Source organism: Gymnogyps californianus, chromosome 14, assembly GCF_018139145.2.
Source record: "Gymnogyps californianus isolate 813 chromosome 14, ASM1813914v2, whole genome shotgun sequence".
Taxonomy (NCBI): domain Eukaryota; kingdom Metazoa; phylum Chordata; class Aves; order Accipitriformes; family Cathartidae; genus Gymnogyps; species Gymnogyps californianus.
In genome coordinates this window covers 15,365,232-15,387,156 of record NC_059484.1, presented here as the reverse complement: position 1 = coordinate 15,387,156, position 21,925 = coordinate 15,365,232, and the positions used below count along the sequence as shown (strand labels likewise).

General features: G+C 54.3%; 1 protein-coding gene across 2 annotated transcripts in view; it reads right to left on the bottom strand.

Moving 5' to 3' along the window:
* The window catches only part of FLT4 (fms related receptor tyrosine kinase 4), a 60,484-nt gene that overhangs the window by 15,411 nt on the left and 23,148 nt on the right, over positions 1-21,925 (bottom strand). For both annotated transcript variants that reach the window (XM_050905186.1, XM_050905187.1), the window contains exons 3-14: positions 16,303-16,577; positions 11,921-12,033; positions 10,878-11,040; positions 10,491-10,630; positions 9,621-9,789; positions 8,713-8,830; positions 7,912-8,063; positions 7,003-7,165; positions 5,000-5,144; positions 2,280-2,388; positions 827-1,186; positions 431-577 (exon numbers count right to left, since the gene is read on the bottom strand). In XM_050905186.1, coding sequence (XP_050761143.1) covers positions 431-577; positions 827-1,186; positions 2,280-2,388; positions 5,000-5,144; positions 7,003-7,165; positions 7,912-8,063; positions 8,713-8,830; positions 9,621-9,789; positions 10,491-10,630; positions 10,878-11,040; positions 11,921-12,033; positions 16,303-16,577 — 2,054 coding nt within the window. The remainder of the gene's footprint in view (positions 1-430; positions 578-826; positions 1,187-2,279; positions 2,389-4,999; positions 5,145-7,002; positions 7,166-7,911; positions 8,064-8,712; positions 8,831-9,620; positions 9,790-10,490; positions 10,631-10,877; positions 11,041-11,920; positions 12,034-16,302; positions 16,578-21,925) is intronic.

Below are 21,925 nucleotides of genomic sequence, written 5' to 3'. Positions count from 1 at the left end.
CTGGATGGGGACGGTGCCCAGGCAGTCCAGCTGGTGTGTCAAGCTCTGCTTCAGCTCCAGGACCTGTTCCTTTCTCTCTGCAACGTGCCTGGATCCTTCCCATGTTCCTTCCATGGGATCTGGGTTGGTCCCTGCATGAGCAGAGATGCCAGACACTGGGCTGAGAGTAAGAAGATGAATAATTTATCTCTCTCTGCTCTCCAGCTCAATGTGCATATGCACAGACAGTGCTGAGCCAGGCCCTAGGGCATAGACTTGGCCAGTGAGACTGCATCAAACTGGGATAGAACATGATTAAGACCAGAGTTCAGCCAATTCAGAGAATGGGTGCCTTTGCCTGGGCACAGCAACTCACAGAACCCAGCAGTGTTCAGCTCTCCAGCCGCTGGACATGATGCCCTGCCTTTGATTTACCCCCAGCCCACTGTACCTGACACTTCTTCCACCAGTTTCTCGTCTTTGTACCAGCTGATTTCAGGAACGTGGTTGCCGTCCACCTTACAGCGCATCTCTATGGAGTCGCTGACGTTCACCCAAATGTCTGTCAGGTTCTGCTTGAGGCGGGGGATCTCCAGGGCTGGAGGAGCAGCACAAAGAGGAGGAGAGGAAAACGGGAAACTGATTGATCAAAAGAATATCTGTGTTCCTGGGGGGCTTTGGGTCTCTGACCCCTGCTGAAGGGTGTCTTGAGAACCCAGGTGCCCTGCCTTTGCCACCTTGAGTTTAGCTTTCTTGCGTGGCTTCCCCTGGGGATGGACTGGGAAGCTGATGGCAGCAAGAGCACCAGCTCTCCTCTGTCACTCCCGCCTGCCCTCTGGACCCTCACCCTGCACAGAGATGTATTTCTTGTGGCAGTGCTTCTCCCGGGTCTTCCTGTTCTGCACCTCACACACGTAGTCTCCCTCCTCGCCCAGGGAGATGTTGGGGATGGTGAGCAGCAAGGTCGCATCGTTGGAGTCGGGCTGGAAGCGCAGCTCTCCCTGCATCTTGGTGGCATAGTGGTGGACGTTCTTGCAGTCCAGCACGAGGGGGTTGCCCTCCTCATCGTGGAGCTTGGAGAGGTTCAGCCGATACCACTGCAGGTTCTCGTAGGTGTAGTTGTCCGCATTGCAGCTCAGCTGTAGGTCCTGCCCCTCTATGGGCTCTTCCGAGGGCTGGGACTCAATCTCAAACCCGTCTGGAATGGCTTTCAGGAAGAAAATGAACACGTGAATGAGTTTCCATGGCTGAGCTGCCAAACACAATGAAATTGTCTCCTTGGGCTCAGGTCTCTGAGACTCCCCTGTCCTCAGCCAGGGTAAAGGAAACCAATCTAGAGCAGAACTGTGACATACAAACTTCTAGTGACCAACAGCTTAAGTTGCACCCAGTGAGTGCTAAGGGATAGGCTGAAGTCCCAGAGTCAAATTAAGATGGGGTCACGAGTGAAACAAGTCTGGGAGGTCTGAATTAGGCTGTTAGTGCTTTCAGCTCAGCTGCAACATTCTGGATTGCACACATGCCTGCTTTTACACGTGCAGGCAGTTACACAGCCAGGCTGAACAACTGCACACGCAGAGCATTACTGGAGCAGCGATTGCAGATGTTCATCTGCCTCCACAAAAGCTGGTGGCTCTGACAGCACAGGAGCTACCTATGAGGGCCATGAGCCCAGGCTTCTGGAGTCTGTCCAGAGAGGCATGAAGATAAGCCTCTGCTACGCCCTTGCTGGGCTCCCTGTCCCCAGTGCACAGGGACAGACTCCCCCAGCACGGGGTACCGCTGGCAGGAAGCTTTTGCAGCCCCATATGGGCCACGACTCCAGCCCACACTGCTGGGCTCTGGCTTCTACAAACTCAGCTTCCTCCCACCATCAAAATCCCGCGGGGACCCTGCTGAGGGGCTCGGGCCAGCAGGACCCTGCCTGGGAGCGGGTCGGGCAGTGCCACTAGAGGATGCTCTTGGACCAGGCACATCCCCAGCCCAGGGAGCTGCCTGGGCCTGAGCCAGCAGGACATCCCCAGCCCAGGACCTGCCAGGGCTGCTCCAGGACTTAGGTACAGGCAGCGCCGGCTCATCCCCAGGTCTGTCTGCCAAACTCTGCCTGCGCTAACCGCTGCCAGGGCTCCAGGCTTTTGCCACTCAGCAGAGCTCTGGGGTAGCCCTGCTTTCCTGCTGGCTTCCCGGCGACTGTTTAAGGTGCTAACTGTGAATGACAGGACCCGGCAGGTCTAGGGACCTGCCTATTTCAAGCACAGAGCTCAGCTGGTGCAGGTGGAGGGGATGTCCGCAGTACTCACTGGTCACGTAGAAGTAGATCAGCCGCTCGTCTCGACCCACTTTATTGGAGGCGATACACTTGTACATGACTGAGACGTTGGCCTCCTGGATGGCCAGTTTGCTGACTGTCTGATGGGGGAAGAGAGCGTAAGGAGGAGTTAGGAAGAGAAATAGGATGGGTGCTGCTCTCTGGCAGACAGCAAAGCACACAGCAAGCCTGGCCCCAGGCGGCAGCTGTACCTGGGAAAGGGTTATGCGCAAATAGCCCCTTATTCGATATCCCTTTGTGCATTTCAAGCCTCATCTGCTGGCTCTAGCAACAGCAACATGGTTTTATTCTTGATCTCTGTTCCTTTTTACAGAGCCCAGCCAGCATAGATGCCTCTCCATGGGAGCAAACTTCTTGCTAAGCCCCTTGGGTCACCATGGGGACAGGCCTGTGGCCGGCAAGGGAGGACATGAACACGATGCAGGGCTGAGGGGATGGCTAAGCTCCTGCCAAGCGTTGTAACAGTGGGGAGAAAGGGAAAGGATACCAAGGCTTTGATTCCCTGAGCTCTCTGCAGTGAGGTGACTGCTTAGTGTCCACAGAGTTCAGTGGAGTTTACAGGTACTCACAGACCTGCAAGCACTCCTTTTATCCATAAGGGGAAATCAAACCTGTGAAAGCATCCCAGCTCTCACCAGTTCAGGAAGAGCTGTCATCTTCTCCCTTTAAATTTCAAGTGTACATAGACATAGTCCTAAAAGGCTTCCTCCTCCCTCCTTCCAGCAAGACATGACTAAGACTGGGCAAACAGCCAGGCTGCTGTCCTGGGAGCACGGACCCAGGAGATGCTGCCTCCAAATAAGCCAGGAAAGGCAGCTGGGGAGTAAGGCTGCTCTCCTCCTGGCTCACACTGCACACGTGTGAGCTGCCAAATGTGTTACAAGCACTCCCCTTAGAGGAGATCTGCAGTTTGAAGCACAGGTTTCTCCTCCCTCCCAGTTTAAATGACAAGGTAATCACATGCAAAAATCCCTCTAAAGAGACAATGTTTAAAATGCAAAAAAAATTGTGTTCCTACAGGGAAACTACTTTGCCTTTACTATTCATCCCATAGACTTTGGGAAGCATTTCCATTCTAAGTCGCAATGCATTAGCTTGCGTTAATCAGAAGGAAGTGTCATTCATTCAGTGCATATTCAATACAGCTGAACTGACCTTATTACTAGTACTTTTGTGCACTGCCTTTTCTGTTTCTTGGCGTTATTCAATACAGCTGAAGTGACGCTATTGCTGGCACTTTTGTGTGCTGCCTTTCCTGTTTCTTGGGGATTTTCCTTCCAACCTGCACTGTTACGTTTGAGTTGGGGTTTCTGGATTTGACATCATCCTGCTGTCTGCAGTGCATGGCTGTGCACTGCACACCCTGTGGCTCATTCTGGCCTTTCCAGACAGAATAAAAAACAGAGGATTATGGTATGAGAAGACAGGCAGAAAGGAGAGGGACAGAAAGCAGATTTGAGGACGTAGCATCCCACCGCAAGTGGAAGAGCTCTCTTCTCCCAAAGCTCCTGCATGTTGCTGGGCTGCACAAACTAAGTTGGACCTCCAGGACAGTTACAACCAAATAGATGGAATGAGAAGGACACAGCTGAGGAACAGGAGGAAGAGAATGAGGAAAAAAGGGAAAGATCAAAAGGGACCAAGAAGAGAGTCGCATCTGGAGGGGGACACAAGGGCTTCTCACCCAGGAGCTCCCATCACCCCTGCTTGCCCCCCGGGGGACACCAATCCCTGCCTCTCCCTTCGGCTGCTCTGGGAGGAGCAGCGTCTGCCCCTGCCACCCTTTTGGCAGTGATGAACTCCCGGCCAGGCCAGAGGACGGGAAGTGCCTTTGGAGGTGTGTAGGAAAACAGGAAGTGACTTTCGGAAACAGGGGCCCGTTTGTTTGTTCTGCATCCCTCTGCGAGCGGCTGGTGCCCGACACCAGCAGGAACAGGAACCCCGTCATGGCGCAGACCTGACACTTGCGGCTACTAGAGAGACAGAAACAGGCAGCAAGCAGTGTCTGGCTGTTTGCAGGTCACACGCTGCAACTAGGGAGAGATGTTCCTTCCAGAGAGGAAATGCTGTGATGGAGAAGTGGGCTCTGTGGGGCACACGTGCTCTCACTCAGAAACACACGGCGGATGGACGCCAGCATCTCCATACCACCCTCACCCCACCGGGATGGGGACAGCTGGATGAAATGCCCCACTACACACACGCACATTCCCGAGGCCAGAGATTTCCTGGTCAGTCTGTGACTCCTGCTCTCCCTTCCCAGCTGCCCAGGTGGCTCTGCGGGGTTTGGCTCTCGCAGAACAGCTCATGCAGGAGTCCTCAGAAATGGCCACGGGAGCCCCCACAGCACACATCGCCCATGCCCTCCCTAGCTGGGTGCCCTGCATTCAACAGCAATCCGTGTAAACCCTCCTGCGCAGTCAGCCCCAGCAGGAGCCTCTCTGGACGCAGGGTAATTTCTCAAAGATGACAGCTCTCCCTCGCCCTGGGGCTGCCTGGTACTGCAGAGCCCCAGAGCTGGGAACGGTCGCTGATGGTTTACTTTAGAAGCAGAGGTGTGAAGCCCTCCACAAATCTGGCTCTGCCATGCTCATTTCCAGGCCGCTTTTGCTGGCTGATCACAAAGAACCCCTCCAAGGGTGCCTGTCTCCAGCTCCCTGCTCCAGGACAGGCTTGGGGCTATGGCCTCACCTTGTTCCGCCCCTCCACGAACTCCACCCAGGTGTCAATGCTCTCGATGGGATTCACCGCGTCCTGCTGCGACACATCTTTCCAGTCCTTGCACTCGGGCATCCGGTCCCGCTGATGCCGCCTTGCTGCCCGGTGCCTGCTATTGCTAATTCAGCAGCCGGGGAGGAGCAGGAGAAAGAGGAGAGAGATGGAGAGAGGGTCAGCTGGGAAGAAGGCAGCAAAAATAGCCTTTGTGTCTGAGAATTGACGCCCCTGTCCTCTGACTGCAAAATTTCCTGGGTGTCTTGGTTACACAGTTCTAATGTGCTTTATAAGGGTGCTCTGCAATCACTAGTGAGGCAAACATTATCTATGGATGTGAAAATTGAGGCAGAGAATGGATACTGGTGTCCCAGGCAGCGTCTTAATCTCCAGGCCTGTGGTTTCATCCTTCCCTGCTAGGGGTGGAGAAAGACAGGAGTGAAATCCTTTCATGTGTGCCCGGGGCAGTTCTTGATGCCACTTTGCTCAGCAATAAGGCCTTAAACCCCTTCTGGGACTGTGAGTCAGGGATGTCACAGCCTGGCTGGGTGCTGGCCTGGAGAGCAGAGGGTGCAGCACCCGAGGGTGCACTACCCAAGGGTGCACTACCCAAAGGTGCACCTGCTGCCCCAATTCAACAAAAATCAGGAGGGAAACATCCCAAGCAGAGATTCTGCTGGTATCTCACAGGGGCATGGTAGCACCTCTTTGGGGCTAAGGCAGGCAAGGGGGGAGAAGAGCCCTAACCTGTCAGGGACCCGGGATGCTGCAGCCTGCAGGGTGCTTCTGAAATGCAGGTGGGGCAGGGAGATGGGAGGGTCTGCCCGAGATCCAGGGTGGGAGGTGTGGAGGGAGGGCTTATGGTGACAGGGAAGCAGGGGGGAGCTGAGCGCCCAAGAGCAGTGGCAAGGGCGCGTGCTGGCAGTGCAGGGCAGAGCGCTCAGCGGGGCGAGCACATCGGTGAGCTGTGTAAACAACAGGAAGCTTGAAAGAAGCCTCCTGCATCCTCTGGAGCTACACTAGACAGAAATATGGTGGCCTTGGGAGACAGTGCTCATAATTCATGGGCCCCTCTGCTTCCTGACAGGGCCACAGTGCACTTGCATGTGATGGAGAGTTCTCTGGCGTCCCTGGCTGAGCAACAGCCTGCACAGGACTGCAGGACCTGGTTTCCTCCAGGCACCCTGATGTCCTCCACCCTGCCTGCTCTGGCTACAACTGCCCAGCATCCCTTTTCCTTCTTCCTGTGAGGCTAAAGAATGCCACTGCAGCCCTGCCTGGTGCTGCCCCAGCTTCCCAGGGCACAGGCAGTGGGCACGCACCCTTCCTGCCTACCTATTGGTGCTGCCTGCACAAACACCGTCCTGGCAAACCATCCTGGCAGCTGGCAGAGATCCGGCGCTTCCCCGGATTCAGCAACTCTTCCCGCACACAGCAGCTCCGCTCCCCTGCCTATGAGCATTTTTGCTTCCATCATTACCCAGCAGAAGACAAAGGACCAAAAAAACACAGGGACCTCAGGGCAGGAATGAGGTGAGCCCCAGCTGCTGTCTCAGGGTCTCACCAAGGGGCTGCGACAATTTCTCCTGCAATCTGCCTCAGTTTCCCCATTAGCACAGTGGTCAGCGGTTTTATTGCAGGTGCTGTGAGGTGTGGCCAGGCCATGGACATCCCCTGATGGATGCAGATTGCCGAGGAGGCAGAGAAAGCTGTGGAAGCACTTGGTGTCTGTGACCAGCCAGGCTGGGCAAAACTCCCATGCGGAGCACAAGTGTCTCCGGTGGGCTCCATCTGCCTCTTTACAGGGCGAGTGGGTGTACGGTGCTCCTAGCTATCAGTTGATGCTGTCTTCCTCTTGCCCCATCATGGCTGGGAGAGCACAAGCGAGACGGGGTCTGGGACACAGCCACGCTGCCCAAGGACCCCATAATGCCACACTGGTGGCCTGGTAAGACATGGGTGTTGGAAGAAACGGCACTTACAGGCTGCGTCGGGAGAACATCCGACAGGGCATCCACGGCCTCCACTGCCACTGGATCACCTCTGGCGCTGGGATGCCATAGACCGTACAGGTGAGGGCCTGGGGGCTCCTCCGGGAGTAGATGCTCGGGGAAGAGGCTTCCTTCTCATGGATGCGCGGAGGAACTGCAAGGATCAGAGTGACACTGTGAGCAGCCGCAGGCTCAGCTGCTGCATCCCCAGACCAGGCACAGCCTTCCCCAGGCCCGTCTATAGAGAGACTGGGCACTAAAGCACTATGGCTCTCAGGGCAGCTCCTGGGGAGCTCAGGCCTGCAAGGCAGAGCAGGTTATACTTAGGCAGATTCAAGTGACTCCTTTGCAGAGTATGACTGTCTGGATGCTGCAGGGCTCAAAGCACTGTCTGGCAGCCCCCAGCACAGGGCTACAGAGCCTGCTGGAGACAAATCTCCAAGGAGCAGTGCCCTTCCAGCACTTTTTGTGCTGGCATCTGGTTCCTGCATGACAGGGACCAGTTTCTGCCAGGGGAAAACTCCCTGGGAGCTTCCCACCCAGAAGAACTGCTCCAGCTCCAGGTTCCATGTGTGTTGCAGCTGCCCTGCACTCAAGGCCGCATCAGTCAGGGTCACCCTCAGCAGCATCTCCAACTGCAGTTGGGAAATGGCCCCTGAGCAAGGACATATTCTGCCCAGAGCGATGGAGCCAGGAACAAAACTGTGCCATATCGCCCAGGCCACAAGGAACCAGCCCTGCTGTAACCAGAGCATCCCTCAGCAATGGGGGAGAAGGAGATGAGGTAGGTACCAACTGCTTTAGGACAGCAATGGGGACCTTGGTCTTGGAGCAGCCCAAAGACTGGGGCCATGGGCTCAGTACTGTCCCCCCGGCCCCAGCCCTGGTCCCCTCCCTTACCGTTGACGATTAACTGGAGGCTGATGCGCTTCTCCAGCCCCGCCAGCCTGTTCCGCAGAACCAGCGTGTATGTCCCAGCGTGCTGCTCCGACACATCCTTGATCTGCATTGAAGATTGAGATTGCTTGGGAATTAGCTTCCCGTCCTTGTACCTGCGGGGAGGCAGAGAGAAAATGCAGCCATGGGGAGGAAGTGTCCCACTGTCAGCTGGGCAGGGGTTTGCTGGTCCCCACTAGAGTGCAGTCAGGGTGGCCCCTTGCTAGCACTGGGGACCTCTCTGGAGAGACCCCTGGGCTTTCCCTGGACCCGAGTTACAGGTCTGCGCATTGTCTCGTATGGATGTGTGTGGGGTTAGGGATGTTGTAGCTCTGCCCTGAGCAGTGCGCAGGTGCAAAGCTCCCAGCTCCCAGCCAGCTCTGGCAGAAGTGCAGCACGATGCAGTGCACAACCTGGCCCACTCTCTTGCTCCTCTGGGCAGCCATGATCCCCGCTGCAGGGGTACAAGAGGGGCAGCTCCTGTGGGAGCTTCACTTGGCCCCTCCAGACAGCACAGAGCTGCCAAGCCAGGCCAGGACCTTTGCTGCTTCTCCCCCATCACCTCCTTCTCCCTCATCCCCTCGCAAGCTGTGCAGCTGAGAGCCAGGGCAGGTGGGAGAAATGACCCCCATGGGTGGAAAAAAGTGACATTTGGGACAATCTTGGCCACAGAGGGACCTGGCAAGGAGGCCAGGCTAGGCTTCCCTACTTGGCAGAGGGAAGGAGGAGAGGAGAAGGTGGCTCAGGCTAAGAAAGGTGCGTTACCACTGGAAGTCTGGTGGGGGGTAAGCTACGACTTTCACCGGCAGCTTCACGGCTTCGTCTCCTGCAGTGGCTTCTATCACTGGGCCCTTCCTCCACTCCACATTGATGAAGGGCTTTTCTGCAAGAAAGAAGGTGAGCATGGAGGAGATGAGAGCACAAAGGGACAGGCTGTCACCAAGCTCTGCTGTTCTCCACAGGGCCCCACACCAAGGACCAAGGACAGGCGGGGTGTTGTGGCAGTGCCATTGAAAATGACTGCTTCTCTGCGACGATGACGTCAAAATAACCAAAATCCACTGTTGCCTTGTCTGCCCATATGACCCCCAGCCCCTCTTCCACATCCTGGTTCCCAGCAGGGCCCCCTCCCTGCAGCAGAAGGGAGTGGGTGCCAGGCAGGGCCAGGCAGGCCAGCACAGTGCTGCGACTCTGGCAGCTGAAGGGCTGCCTCTGCCTCGCTGTTGAGAGCCATTGGGGACGGAGGGAGGCTGTGCTGCCCCGTGACTTTCTGCTGCCAGGAGACAGCTGCCCAGTGCCGATGGTGCCTTGTGCACCCGCAGCTGGGTGCCTCCCAGGCCAGCCATGCCACAGGGGCACTGCATCTGCCACAGGGCCGTGAGACCTGTGTGTCCTGCCATCCCACTGACATTTGGGCCAATTTGGTGTTTGCATCTCTCTCTCTCGTCATCTTGGCACCTTGCTGAATGTGATCGTGCTCCCAGTGTGGTGCTGGAGCGCAGAAGGGCTGAGGGACTGGAGGAAGGCTGGGTCTCACTAAAGCAGAGTGGGATGGAGGTGCAGGAGCCCCTCTACTGAGCCTTCGGCCAGGCACTGCCTAAGCAGTCCAGGGATTGCTCTGCTTGCAGCTCGGCTCTGGCTGTGGCTCTGTGAGGGAGTGGAAGGCGCCGTACCGTGCACGATGACGTCGGTGCTCTCCTCCAGCATCTGGGCGCCGTTGGTGGCGGTGCACGTGTACTTGCCCAGGTCCTGCTGGCTGACGTTGTGGAGGGTCAGGATACTGGAGAGCTCCGTGTGTCTCTGCAGGGACCGGCGCTCGGGCTCCATCACTGCCCGCTGCGTCTGCAGGAGATGACAGAGAGAAGGGGATGAAAGACGTCAACAGGATGGGGCTGTGCAGATGGGCTCCTCATGTCTGCGCTTCTTGCTGCCCAGTGCTTGCCTCTCCCTGGACAGGCGTCTCCATCACTGACTGCCATCCTCAGGGATGGAAAGGCAACAAGCCCTGTGTGACTGACCGCCTGAGGCTGGGGTCAGAGTTTAGCACATGTTTTGCTCTGATCTGCAGCCCAGTCACCAGGCTGCGAGCCCTATAGGTACATGAACAGAGTGATGCCCTCAGGGAGCTGTTCACAAGAGCCAGAAGCTACAACGGGGAAAACACAGTGGGGAGGGGTCCTCCTTGAAGGTTTTTGGTAACCAGAGCTGCATGGCTAGAATAGCTCCTTTTAAGCCAGTGATGTTTGCTCTGGATTTGCACTGGTGGAATTGAAGCCAGTGTTTGCCCAGGAGAACCCCAGAGCAATAACACCTCGGCAAGGAGGGTGCTTTCTGCCAGGAAGAGGGGTCTTCCCTCTGCCTGCCTTCTGCTGCAGGAGAGAAAAATGGGAAAGCACTCTGACCAAGATGTCCAGGGCACAGCATGGTTAGGATCATGAAGCAGAGCCCTGCCAATGATGTGAAGAGGAACAATGAAGGGGCAGGAAGGGACGACTCAGAGGGAAGCGGTTCAGTTCATGGGGAGCTGCTCTGTTTGCTGGTACCTGTTTGCCAGGGTAAGTCCACTGGAAGCGCACGCCAGAGTTGAACTCGGCCCACACAGTGCAGTTCAAGACCAGCTTCTCTCCCACTAGCAGCTCCATGGCTTTCTTGGGATACAGCTGGATGTCGTACAGCTCGCTCCCTGATGCGGAAGAGGCAACGAAAAGACATTTCTGACCTATTAACTCTTTGAGTCAAACTATGAAGTTACAGGAGGCTTGGGTATGATCGCCTGCTGCTTGCTGTATCTCTGTCTGGCACACAGTAGAGGAGATATAAGCACCATGCAGAGTCTGTGTAACTAGAGAGGACCATAACCACCCCATGAGCCACACTGATGGACTTCACAGTCATCCAAACTGTCCCCCTGCACCTTCCCAAATATTCACCTGCTATATGGATGATGAAGAAATTGGATTTGAAGACCTTCTTGCCGATGACAGTCTCACACTGGACAAACAAGGAGTCCCTGATCAAGTGTGTGGGTACCTGCACCCCCTTCTTGTTGTCCCAGAAAGTGCTTTTCCCGTCAGGGTGGATGAGGGAATTTTGCTGGAAAAATCAACATTTTTGCCAACTGAAATAAGAGGGTAACAATATTCCCACCCCACCCCTTCCAGTCTTTACGCTGGCTAACACATCCCTTTTGTGGGAAGAAACGATGCAGCGTCATGCTGTGCTGGCCTCCTGCCCTCTCCCCCCTGAGGGTTTGTCATCTAGGAATCACGGCCTCCTCTATACCCCGAGCAGCCGTATCCTGCACCATGAGCCTCTCCGTCTGCAGAGTGGGCCAGAGACTTCCAGGAATGGAAACTTCTAGTGATAGCTAAGGAAACTGATGCTGATGTCCCAAACATCAGCCCCACCGGGATGAGTGCTGACCTTGGGTAGTGTCCTTCCCGGGCAAGGGAAAGGCCCCTGGCCCCCAGAGAGTCCCTGGAGGCCTTTGTACAATAGTAACACTCATCCTGGAAGGATGTATTTGCATTGTAAAAAAAAAAAAAAAGAAAAAAAAAAGGCACAAGCAAGCTGATAACAGAGTTGTTTTTAGTCATCAGCCCCAGGGCTGCAGCCTCCTCCCTTGCAGGGATGCCGACCACCTAGAGGGTTTGTAGATCACAGAGACTAGAGCAAACAGGGGATGCTGTGGGGAAATGGGATTAAAACAAAGTCTTGTTTTGTTTCATAGAGCTCCAGGGAAGAGAAGCAAGGTTGGCAGGAAACCCGTGGGGTCTGCCCAAGGGAACTGGACAGCACAGCTTCAACCAGCAAATAAAATGAGGAAGCCAGTGGCTTGTACTTTCCATGCAAAATGTATCCCATGCATTTTCCATTCCCGGCAGTGCCTGTCCTGCTTCCATTCAGGCAACTACAAATGCAGAACAAAAGCAATACATCTCGGTCCAGAGTCTCCCACTGGCCGAGCTCTCACCGAGATCAGTGTGACGTTAAGATCTGGGATGGACACAAGGCATGGTACCCAAGTGTTCTCCTTCTTGCTGATGAGGAGGGTCTCTGGCTTGTTGATAAATGGCTGTTCAAAATCTGAAGAAGAAACATAAGGAGAAGAACAACTAAACAGGGGCAAGAAAAGAACCGGGAAGAGGGACCAACCAGAAGAAAAGGAGGCTTTCTGGCTTTCTTTAACACAGCATGAGCTTGCCAGAGGGCATGGTGTTGAGCTGGATGGCCCCATCTGCAACGTGCGACAGTCAGAGGAGAAGACACCTGGAGCTTGGGAATGCAAAGGGAGCAGCCGAGGCGAGTGCCTGGGCCAGCCGGCTCCTCCACACCAAACATCATACCGGTGGAGCGGCACTTGTGTGACGTTTGGGCAGTGCTGGAAATGGCCTCGCCTTTCCTGGCCCCCTCAAGGTCTCTGCCTGGGTTCGACCCTTTGTGAAACCGGCAGGTCTCGTCCTGGGCTCAGCGCCTGCCCAGCTGGTGACTGTGCGTGGCCCCACGGCAGGGACAGTGCGGGGCTGTGCCGCCCTGGTGCAGCGGCAGGCAGCGCGACCTTCCAGGGCGAGGAAGTGATCTGCAGCGGAATGGTATGCAGATGTCATCCTGCAGCCATCCCAGCCGGCAGATAAACAGATGAGCTGAGCTTTCCAGGGCTGCCACCCCACTGCCTCCCAACTGCTGCAAGCACAAATATTGACAGGAAGAGCAAAACCACCCAAAATTAATCAGTGAAACAACGTAGCAAGGCCAGGGACATTACACTAAACTCCACACGGAGCTAGCGCCAAGAAGCAGAGTGTCTGCAGAAGGGGCTGCCCCATCCTGCTCAGTGCGTCGCCTGTGTCAAACGAGAAAAGCCCAAGCGGGGCTCCATGGTGGAAAGAGTTGATGGCAGCATGTAACGGAGATGTGTCGTGGCCCTGACCCATCATGCCAGGTGCCATCCAGACACAGAGCGCAAAGACCAACCTGATCCCAAAGAGATGGCAAGCTAACAGGGCAGCACGGACCCCATTTCTGGTTCTTTCTCAGATACACTGGAAAGAGCTGGTGAGACCAAGATGCAAAATACACTTGTATCCTAAGCCATGGCCAGCCAGAGGGTAGTAAGGGTAAGGTTTGTCTTGCAGTGCCTCATGCCAGCTGCTGCTGAGGCACCTGCTCACCTGTCTGCTTGGCAGCGCTTTTGATTTGAGGGTTTTTCTACTCTTTGGACTCTCCCAAACAGGGCATAGAATCAGCAGCCACCCAGGTTGACTAAATGGGATGAAGACAAAATTGGAAGAGAATGAATTGCGAGGCTGCTTGGTGTCCTCTGGCAGTGCCTCGCTGACGGATAATTTCTTCTGTAGTATTAGCCCCTGCCTGCCCATTTCGACAGGGACACATGCCTCACAGGATGCTCCGAATAGAGACTGGTCCCTAGTGTCTCCAATGCCTGGTGTTGCCAGCATCTTTCCTCTGTAAGAGTCACGTCTCTGGAAATGTCCATCCAGCACGTGGTCATGATTGGCTTTGTTCACAGAAATTGTCCCCTGGGTGAAGGGGGCTCCCATAAGGAGGTGGTGGGTCCCCATCTGGGAGACGTGGGGCTGCCCCAGGGACCTGCTAGGGGAGATTTTATGGCTTCTGGTATGCTGGAATCCGACCAGATGATCCCAGTGGCCTTAAAAGTTACTCTTTATTCATCTGGATTGTGGCTAAACGATTGATTTCAAAGGACTGTAGCATGAGGACGTCTGTTTGTACAACCTGAGACTCCTTCCCTCTGCTACCCAACCCCTAAAGCCATCTAAAATGACAAGTCAAAGATGAATTTGGTCATGGTCCCCATTTGGGGATCCTGCTGTTCAAATCACATTGGGCCCAACCCAATCCAACCCAGTGCTCCCACTGTTAAGTGCATAAGGGAATTCCTTTAATTTTTGATCTATAAAGCTGTTGTTTCAGTGATAGTCATGCTGCAAAGACCTACTCTGGGTGAAGTGTTTTTTTCCACAGCTTAGGTGAAACAAGCCATGCATAGGAAGCGTGTTGGTCAGCTCTTAGGAAAATACGGATTGCCCAGAGAATTGTTATCTTTATTTCCTGGGGTTTTGTGCTGCCACAGGATTGCTGTCTTCTGAAATCACAGACTTGTTTCTGAGTGTCAACATGTTCCTCATTCCTCTCCCGAGCCCTGGGCATGTGAGAGGGAGGAGGCGCACAACTGCCAGAGGTGAGAGACTATGAGGTCCCCTCCAAGCTCAGATGGCAGCCAAGAACGAACTGATTTACTGGGCTGGTCCTGCTGCCAATGAGCTTGTGATTCATGCACTAACTCCCCTCTCTGACCACATCACATATTTTCTATAAGGCTGTCTTAATGGGTCGGATGGGAATAATTTAGCATCTTCTTCATTAATATATGCTAAGCTTTATGAGATGGGGGCTGTACATATCCTATTCTACCCTGATGAGGCATTCTGTATGTTTACAGTGCTATCTGTAGCTGTAGTAAAATACACACCTAACCAGACACATGGGAAATGAGACATATGTGTGGAGAGTTCATTTGAGAACTGAGCTGCAGGTAAAATATAGAAGAACCCATTTTTCAAGCCAAGCACAGATATTTTGTTCCTGGCAATTCCACCAAGCTCTTAACATGAGAAATGAGGTTGATGGATAAACCTGTGGTCTGATCATGCTGTCTCCAAACATCCCCGACACTTACATCAGCCCTTCCAAGCTCTCCAGGGACAGTTTCACATTGCAGCCCAGTTCAGCAGAAACAGGCAGGGCTTTATCTGGATGTTCTGCAATGGCTACAGTTACCGTATGCCTGGGTTTTCCTGACATGTCCCTTCTCCTGCCTGAAAGCCTGTCCTGTCTGGAAAGGCGGATTCTGAGGTTTCCTGGATGCTCGATAGCCATAACAGGGCACAGCGTGATTGGAATGAGTACGAACATGTGCTGTGTAGCCATGTGCACAGCAACGCTGTGAGGTGTTGGCTGGATCCGTTGCACACACGCTGTCCACAGGCACTGTGAATCCCATGGGCCCTGATAGTGTGGGATTTATTGCCCCTAAGCTACACCGCACGTGCACACTTGCTGCTTTCTGGTAAACATGAGAGCCATTACTGAGCTGCAGATGAGGCTGGAGGTGAGAGAAGGTGGACAAGGGGGCAAAGTGGCATTTGCTGGATCACAAAGAAAATCAGGCTCTTGCAAAAGCACTCCCTGCATGTAAGCTTCTTAGCTTGTACTTACACAGGCTGAAAACAAGAAGTTGTCTGCCTCCATCCTGATACAACACTCTAGAGTGTCTGAACACCCCTGTCCAACTCACAGACGTCTCCTCACAACACGTCTGGGATCCAGGGAAGCTTTGCCCTGTTTTAGGATGGGCAGCAGAGCCCATGGCAAGAGGACGCAATTGCCCAAACAGACCTCAATTCCTCTCCAGCAGCTGCCCAGCTTTTCTGATTTGCCCCTGCATTTTTCTCTGCATAGTTGCAGAGGCAAATTTGGCTTTGCCCTGGGACTTCTGAAAAATGCATCTTGTATGTCATGACCTGCCTGGCTCGTGACAACTGCACCAACTAATAAATGGGGGCGGAAAGAGAAATAGCTCAGCCAACTGTTTCCAGGGGACAGCGCTCGTTTATCTTGCTGGAGCGTGCTGCGAGCAGTGAGATGGCGGAGGAGGAGCCCCTGGGGCATGGAGAAACTGAGTATTGGCCCTGCAGCCACTTGCTGAGCTGAGGTTTCAGCTCCAAGCCTGGTGGACGGCCCTCCTCCTCCAAAACACATCTCATAATCCTGCCTGCGTGGGCAGCCCCTGCGCAGTGTCCAGAAGAGCATCTGGGTCTGGCACTGTGGAGCGGCTCCAGGGCCATCAAGCCTGGGGACAGGAGGCGGCTGCACGTGGCATGTTTGTACCACTCCTCCTCTCCCTCTCAGTCTCAGCTTTGCAGAACATTGTCATCCCTAGCCGCTAGCATCTCGGAGAGCCCCCAGCTGCCCAGAAGCTAACTCTTGTGCTTTTTTTAGCGGTGGAGGTCTCTGAGGCCTGGCTCTCACTCCTTAAATTCCTGCATTCCAGCCTGGCTGGAGCAATGCCCCCGGGCTGGGACGTAATTGAATCCCAGGCGCTGCCGCCATCCCCCAGAAATGGACGGATATTGGTTTCCTCGAAGTGCAGGGAGCCAGCCCTTGGCCCCCTCCCTGAGCCTGCAGCAGCCACACTCTGCCCTGGGAGGCCGTGGGGCATGTCGGGCTTTTTAATCTTTCTGATATTATGCTGGCATATATATGCCCCGAGCTCCCCCAGCCTGAAGGTGCACACTGCCGGATGGCTCTTACCTCTCACAAACACGTAGGTGCTGACCGCCGTGGTGCCCTCGATTTTGGCATCAATGTACTTGTAGTAGCAGCGGTAGTAACCTGTGTCGTTTGCCTGGGTCTCCGTCAGCACCAGGACTTTGCAGTATGGCTTCATGCCGGTCCCCTCGCAGTCGTCTTCTCGGATTGCCCAGCCGCTGCTGGGGGCTGCTGAGGCCACCAACTCGGTCTCCTTCTCCTTCCCAGCAGGGTCCACCTTGCCCCCGGGCCACGACCACTCCAAGGGGTGCTGGCCTCTAGACACGGGCAGATAGGAGAGTTAGCTTTGGGCCGAGCAGGGTGAATGCGGTGAGGATTTAACTGCCCTGTGTGACTCTGCGCACATCTGCACAGGGCCCAGCCAGCCACCGCTCTCGGGCTGCGGCATGGAGGAACGGCCATCCTCCAAGGAGAAAAACAGGCACGAGGAAATGGCAAGCAGCTTCACTAATCGCTGGGCAAGCAGAGGCTTGTCCCCTTCCCCAGGCCACCTCTCTGGCCATGCTAAGCTGTAAGATATCAGCCCACTCACAAGCAGGTCTCCCCCTCCCATGACTTTGTCCTGCTGGTATTGATACCAGGACAGGGAGCCACATAGGGCCCTGAGGGAAAGGCTCCATTTATTCTCTGTTCCCTCTCATTATTAAAAGGATCCAGAGCTATTAAGAAAACACACGGATGTGATGAGTTCCCTTGGCTCAGTGTAGCTGCTGGCTGGGGCTTGTGGTGTGATGAATGGAGTGGGAAGGAGAATAAGGGAAGGAGAGCAGACTGGAAAGAAAACGAGAAAGAGGAAAAGCAGGAGGGAGTCAGGGATAAAAGACAGCAAGGAGAAAACAAGGGGAGGCTCAGCTGACTGCCTTCTGTCCAGCTGCCAGCTGTTTCCTTCCCCGCTGCTGTGGGAGGGGGTTCCCTTGCTCTGCACAGCACCCTGCAGCCCCTTCAACCCCCCGGCACGCTCCCCCAGCCGGCCTGGGGCTGCTGCCCCTTCCCACCTCTGCAGAGACACTGAGCTACAGACACCTCTCCGAGGGCACGACCGCAGAGCCTGTTCACCAGCGGCCCAAAGACAAACGGAAAAGTCCCGGAACTGCAAGAAACCCCCAGACAGAGCATGCACGTGTGTATTTATATATAGCCAAGGATCTCCAGAGCGGGAGGCTTGCATATGCACGTGTACGCACACACGCACACCACCATAGCTTGCTATAACTGCACTTGTTTACTACAAACAAAACAAGCTTTTATTCCAAGCTGGAAGTTTCCTTCTGCGAAATCAGAGCCCCTTTCAGAGGAAGGCCTAGTCCCCACTTGAAAGTTTGCCAGTGTAGCTGAAAGTCACTTAGGAATGTGCAAAAAAAGAAATGGGAAAAAAGACGACATCACAAGAGACAGCTGTGGGGGTAAAAATGGCCTTTTGCCAGCACTGTTTGCTCTATCAGGGGAAACTGGGTTCGTCTATTATGCAGGTTGGGAATAGGCATGTTGGCACACGCAGCATCTCTGCCAGGGCAGCTCTGCAGGCAGATGCTTTTAAGTGCAGCCAGACCGTGACTGTCACCAATAGCTGGATCCAGACAGCAAGGGACAGCGAGGAGGAAGTGAGATAAGGTGCCATCGGAGGGCACAATGGCTCAGACGCAATGAGGACAGGATTTCTGTCCAAGCGTGGGGGAAAGACCTGCCCCTTTGTGTTTGTCTTCAGCAGCTGATTTATCTTCCTGCAGACTTTGCTCTCTTCCAGCTCCCGCTGCCCAGGTCGCCATGGATGAGTTCAGAGACAGTGTGCTGCACTGTCTCCGTGTCACCAGGCACAAGGGCTCTGGAGGCAGTGATGTGCCCTTGGGGGCAGCCACGCAGCCCCTCTAACCCAGCTCAAACTTCTGCATTCACTAAAAATGCCATCAGTGCCTGAGGCAGGACTGGAAGTACAGCTCCAGCAGCTTGTGTCCATGAATCACTAGCAGGCATTTCCAAAGTATCAGAGTCTCATGAACACTTCAATAAAAATAAGACTCTTGAATTTTGAGTTTTTCCCATCCTATGCATGCACAGGGAAAATAATAGTAAATCTGACCACCAAACCAGTAACACTTAGTGGCCTTTGCCATGCCCATTGCTGCTGTGCCCATGGGCGCAGACCGTGGGGCGGGCCCCACTCTCAACCCAGAGCCGAGAGCTTCAGACCCCGACTGCACAAAGGAGCCCCAAAGCCCTTTGCGTTTGCTCAGGCATTTTTGGCGCTCCACGTGGAGCACGGTAATTGTACAAGTCTCCAGCGTTTCCGCTTTCTGTTTGTTTACCCACTGGGATTTTCACGCATTATCAGATCCACTTGTTTTATTAACCATCAAGGCTAGCAGTAGCTGAGTGACACATATTTATATAAACACGGATGGGCCAGTACAAACAGACCTGCTGACCAGCCCGCGAGCAGCTCTAAACTAAGGCATTCCTTGCATCATGTGCTGCTTGACCAGATTCAGTAGGGACACAGAAGGTGTAGGCATTAGTGTGAGTCCAAGTTAGCGTCGCTGGCGTGTTAAGAGGACCAGAAGAAGGCAGGGATGAGGGCAGGCCAGGCTCACTTGGATTTATTTCTGAATCCACCCTCTGCATTTGGGCAAAGGTCCAGGCAGCAGTTTGGATGATTCCCTCCCTCCTATCTGTCACCTTTGAAGATTTGTTCCCAAATTGTTTTCTTTCAGCTCTGTGATAATGTGCCTCTGGGTGATGGAGCCTGCTGATGCCAGCTGGAAATAGATGCACTGTAGGCTTCTCCACAGCTGTTTTCCTAAATCTTTTCAGGACAGATGCTCTTCAAGGGAGATGTTGCAATTGGCACCACTTTTCTTCAATCCTCTTTGAAGCTCCAAAGTGTAGTATGATGGGCAAAGCTGGCTGTGGCTTTGTGGCTTAGCTGGATCCCCCTCAGCACCACAGAGGATGTCCACAGCAGTCACACACGTGTAGGAAAGAGCAGCAGGTGTTGTGTGTCCCCAGACAGTGCTCCGGAGCAGTCATGGTGGGGCACTGCCTTATCCTCAGGCTCCTTCAGCCCTGCCATAGCGCTCATTTCCTCCACGGGAGCCAAGAGGGCTCCGGGGTCAAATACTTCCTCTCTGCCAGAGTAGGGTTTGTGCATCTGCAAGCAACTGCGAGTCAGCTCTATTAACAAGTCACTGGGCAGCAAAGGACAACCTTGCCCCTCTTTTTGTAAATACCATGGCTGGGTGATGCTCCCTCTCCACTTGAGTGCCCAGCACCTGCGGGATGGGATGGGATGGGATGGGATGGCTGGGGCTGGGCTGGCACAGCCAGGACCAAGCTGATCCCTCCGGAGGTTTCTGCTGTTGTGCAGCCGGCTCCTGTGGGCTCTGCTCCAATACTCATGAGCCGGAACAGCACAAGCTCTCTGCTTTCCCCCAGCGCAGGCTGCTGAGGGCATGAATGCAGGGATTCACAATACTCTTTCCTTCCTTCTCGGGATGGGAGCTAATAAAAGATGCACTGTCCATGTGAGTATCAGCCCCTCTGCCCTGCTCTGCCACATGCTTAGATCAAAACATCACTGGGGCTCTCAGCCAGCACCGGCATGATCTGTATTTTGGGGAACACTCCTACACTGGTCCCCTGCTCTGTCTGGACCTCTCAAGGGTGCATTGTGCTGGGTGACAAGGGAACATGCCTGTATGTGATGCCATTTGCAAAAGCAGAGCCCCAGCATCTGATGGCTCCTTGCAGGTGTGCTGTGTCTTTGGGTGTCTGCTAAGCATGCCCAGCTCCAGAGGCATCACTTATCCCATGGCCTAGCACGGACTCTGGTCACCGATGAGGCTTGGTGGGCTGCGGAGCAGGAGGGGTGCTGCAGAGCTGCGGGTGTGTGAGATCCAGGCTGCTGCAAGGGAGCCTGAGAGAATAGTTGGCTGCGGGATTCTCACACTCGGTGGGTGAAGCTTGAAAGGTCTCCAGGGAGTCTCACGCGGGGGGTTTTGAGCTCAGCTTTCTGCTGCAGCACTGCTTCAAGCAGGCCCGTACTCCTGGCTCCAGGGCAGCTCGAAGAGCAGCCAGAGGACATTGTTCTCAAGGGAAGACCAGGGTCAAACTGAAGCCACCTCCAACACGATGCTCAGCAGGAAATCCCTGGATCCTGGATTTGATTTTGTATTTGTTTCTGCCCTACCCTGCCCTACCACCCTCTCCTTTGCCTGTTCTCTTGGTGGTCTGCATGTTTTTCCCTTCAGCTCCCATTAACACAAGCCAGGTCTTCCCAGGGTGGGCCATGGTCCAGAGAAGAGGTTGGAGAAGCAGCTGGGTGTAATTAGAGATCCAGGGACCAGGAAAGATTTACTTTTCATTCAAATGAAGTAATAGTGTCCCACAGTCAAAATCCTCTCCTCAAGACATTAGACAAACACAGGCTTGAGAGCTCAGAGGGAGAAGGAGAAACTCTGAGCCATGCAGGAGATGCTGAGACTTACCTACCTGCCGATGGTGCGAAGGACACTGCACAGCCCCTGAGGAGCACATCTGGGACAGCAGGATGCAGAGGCAGGGGGCAGCCAGGGAGCAACATGGGCAGAGGGTGCATGGGTTTTAGTACTGTTTGCAGATGGCCCTGCTGCTCTTCGGCTGGCCTGCTCAGTCCTGCATAGCACCTGGGAGCCAGGGGTAGGGGTGTTCCTTATCTCAGCTGTGACCGTGACCGTGCCAGTGCACTGTACGGATGCTGCCTAGGGAGCCTGAAAGATGAGCCTTGGCACTGCAGCAGGAAACAGGGAGCTTGTTGCCACTTGGAGAGACTCTGTAGCTTGTACGATGCTCCCTGCAAGGGCAGGCAATGCAGAGTCTGCACTGGAAATAATATTTTTTTCTTTTTCACTTCATGTGATTTCCTTCATATTAATCGATACCTAACAAGTGCACAAGGAAAGGGCAATCTTGTCCGCAGTCCAGGAGGGTTACCCGAAAAGAAAGGCTTTCCACTTCATGGTGCTACGCAGGTATGTTCACGCGTGACTGCAGAAGACGCTTTCTTTAACCACACCTCTAACTTCAGTATGTCCTTTAGCCTTGGCTCAATCTGCAAGCAACACAGTCTTGAAACCACTTTCTGTGTCCCTCCCTGGGCCGCTACTGAGAAAGGGTCTGGCCTGATTATAAGCTCATTCAGAATAATCTCACTGAATCTCCCCTCTTCCAAGGTTTTAACAGTGAGTGTCAGCTCCCACATCCCTCTGTGGAGAGAACTACCATGGCAGAGCACTGGAGTCCCCAGACTCCCTCCTCTTCCTCTATGCCTCCCACAGCAGCTATATGGCTGACCACAGTCCTCCACTCACGCATTTCCTACAACCTAGCACACACCGTGGCTCCTCAGGTCACCATATGAACAAGCCCACAACTGCTTAGCTTCCCAGACCGAGTAAAATCAGTTCAGTATGGCCAGCCACAACCTTTCCTTTGTCCCTCTCCCCTAGCTATGAACTGATTCACAAAGTAAAAGCAATGCCATCTGTTCCAGGAAAAGTTAAACATGTTTGTGACAAGACATGAACACAATGCCAGCCAAGTGTTTTCAGTAATTGCTCCATGGTTATATATA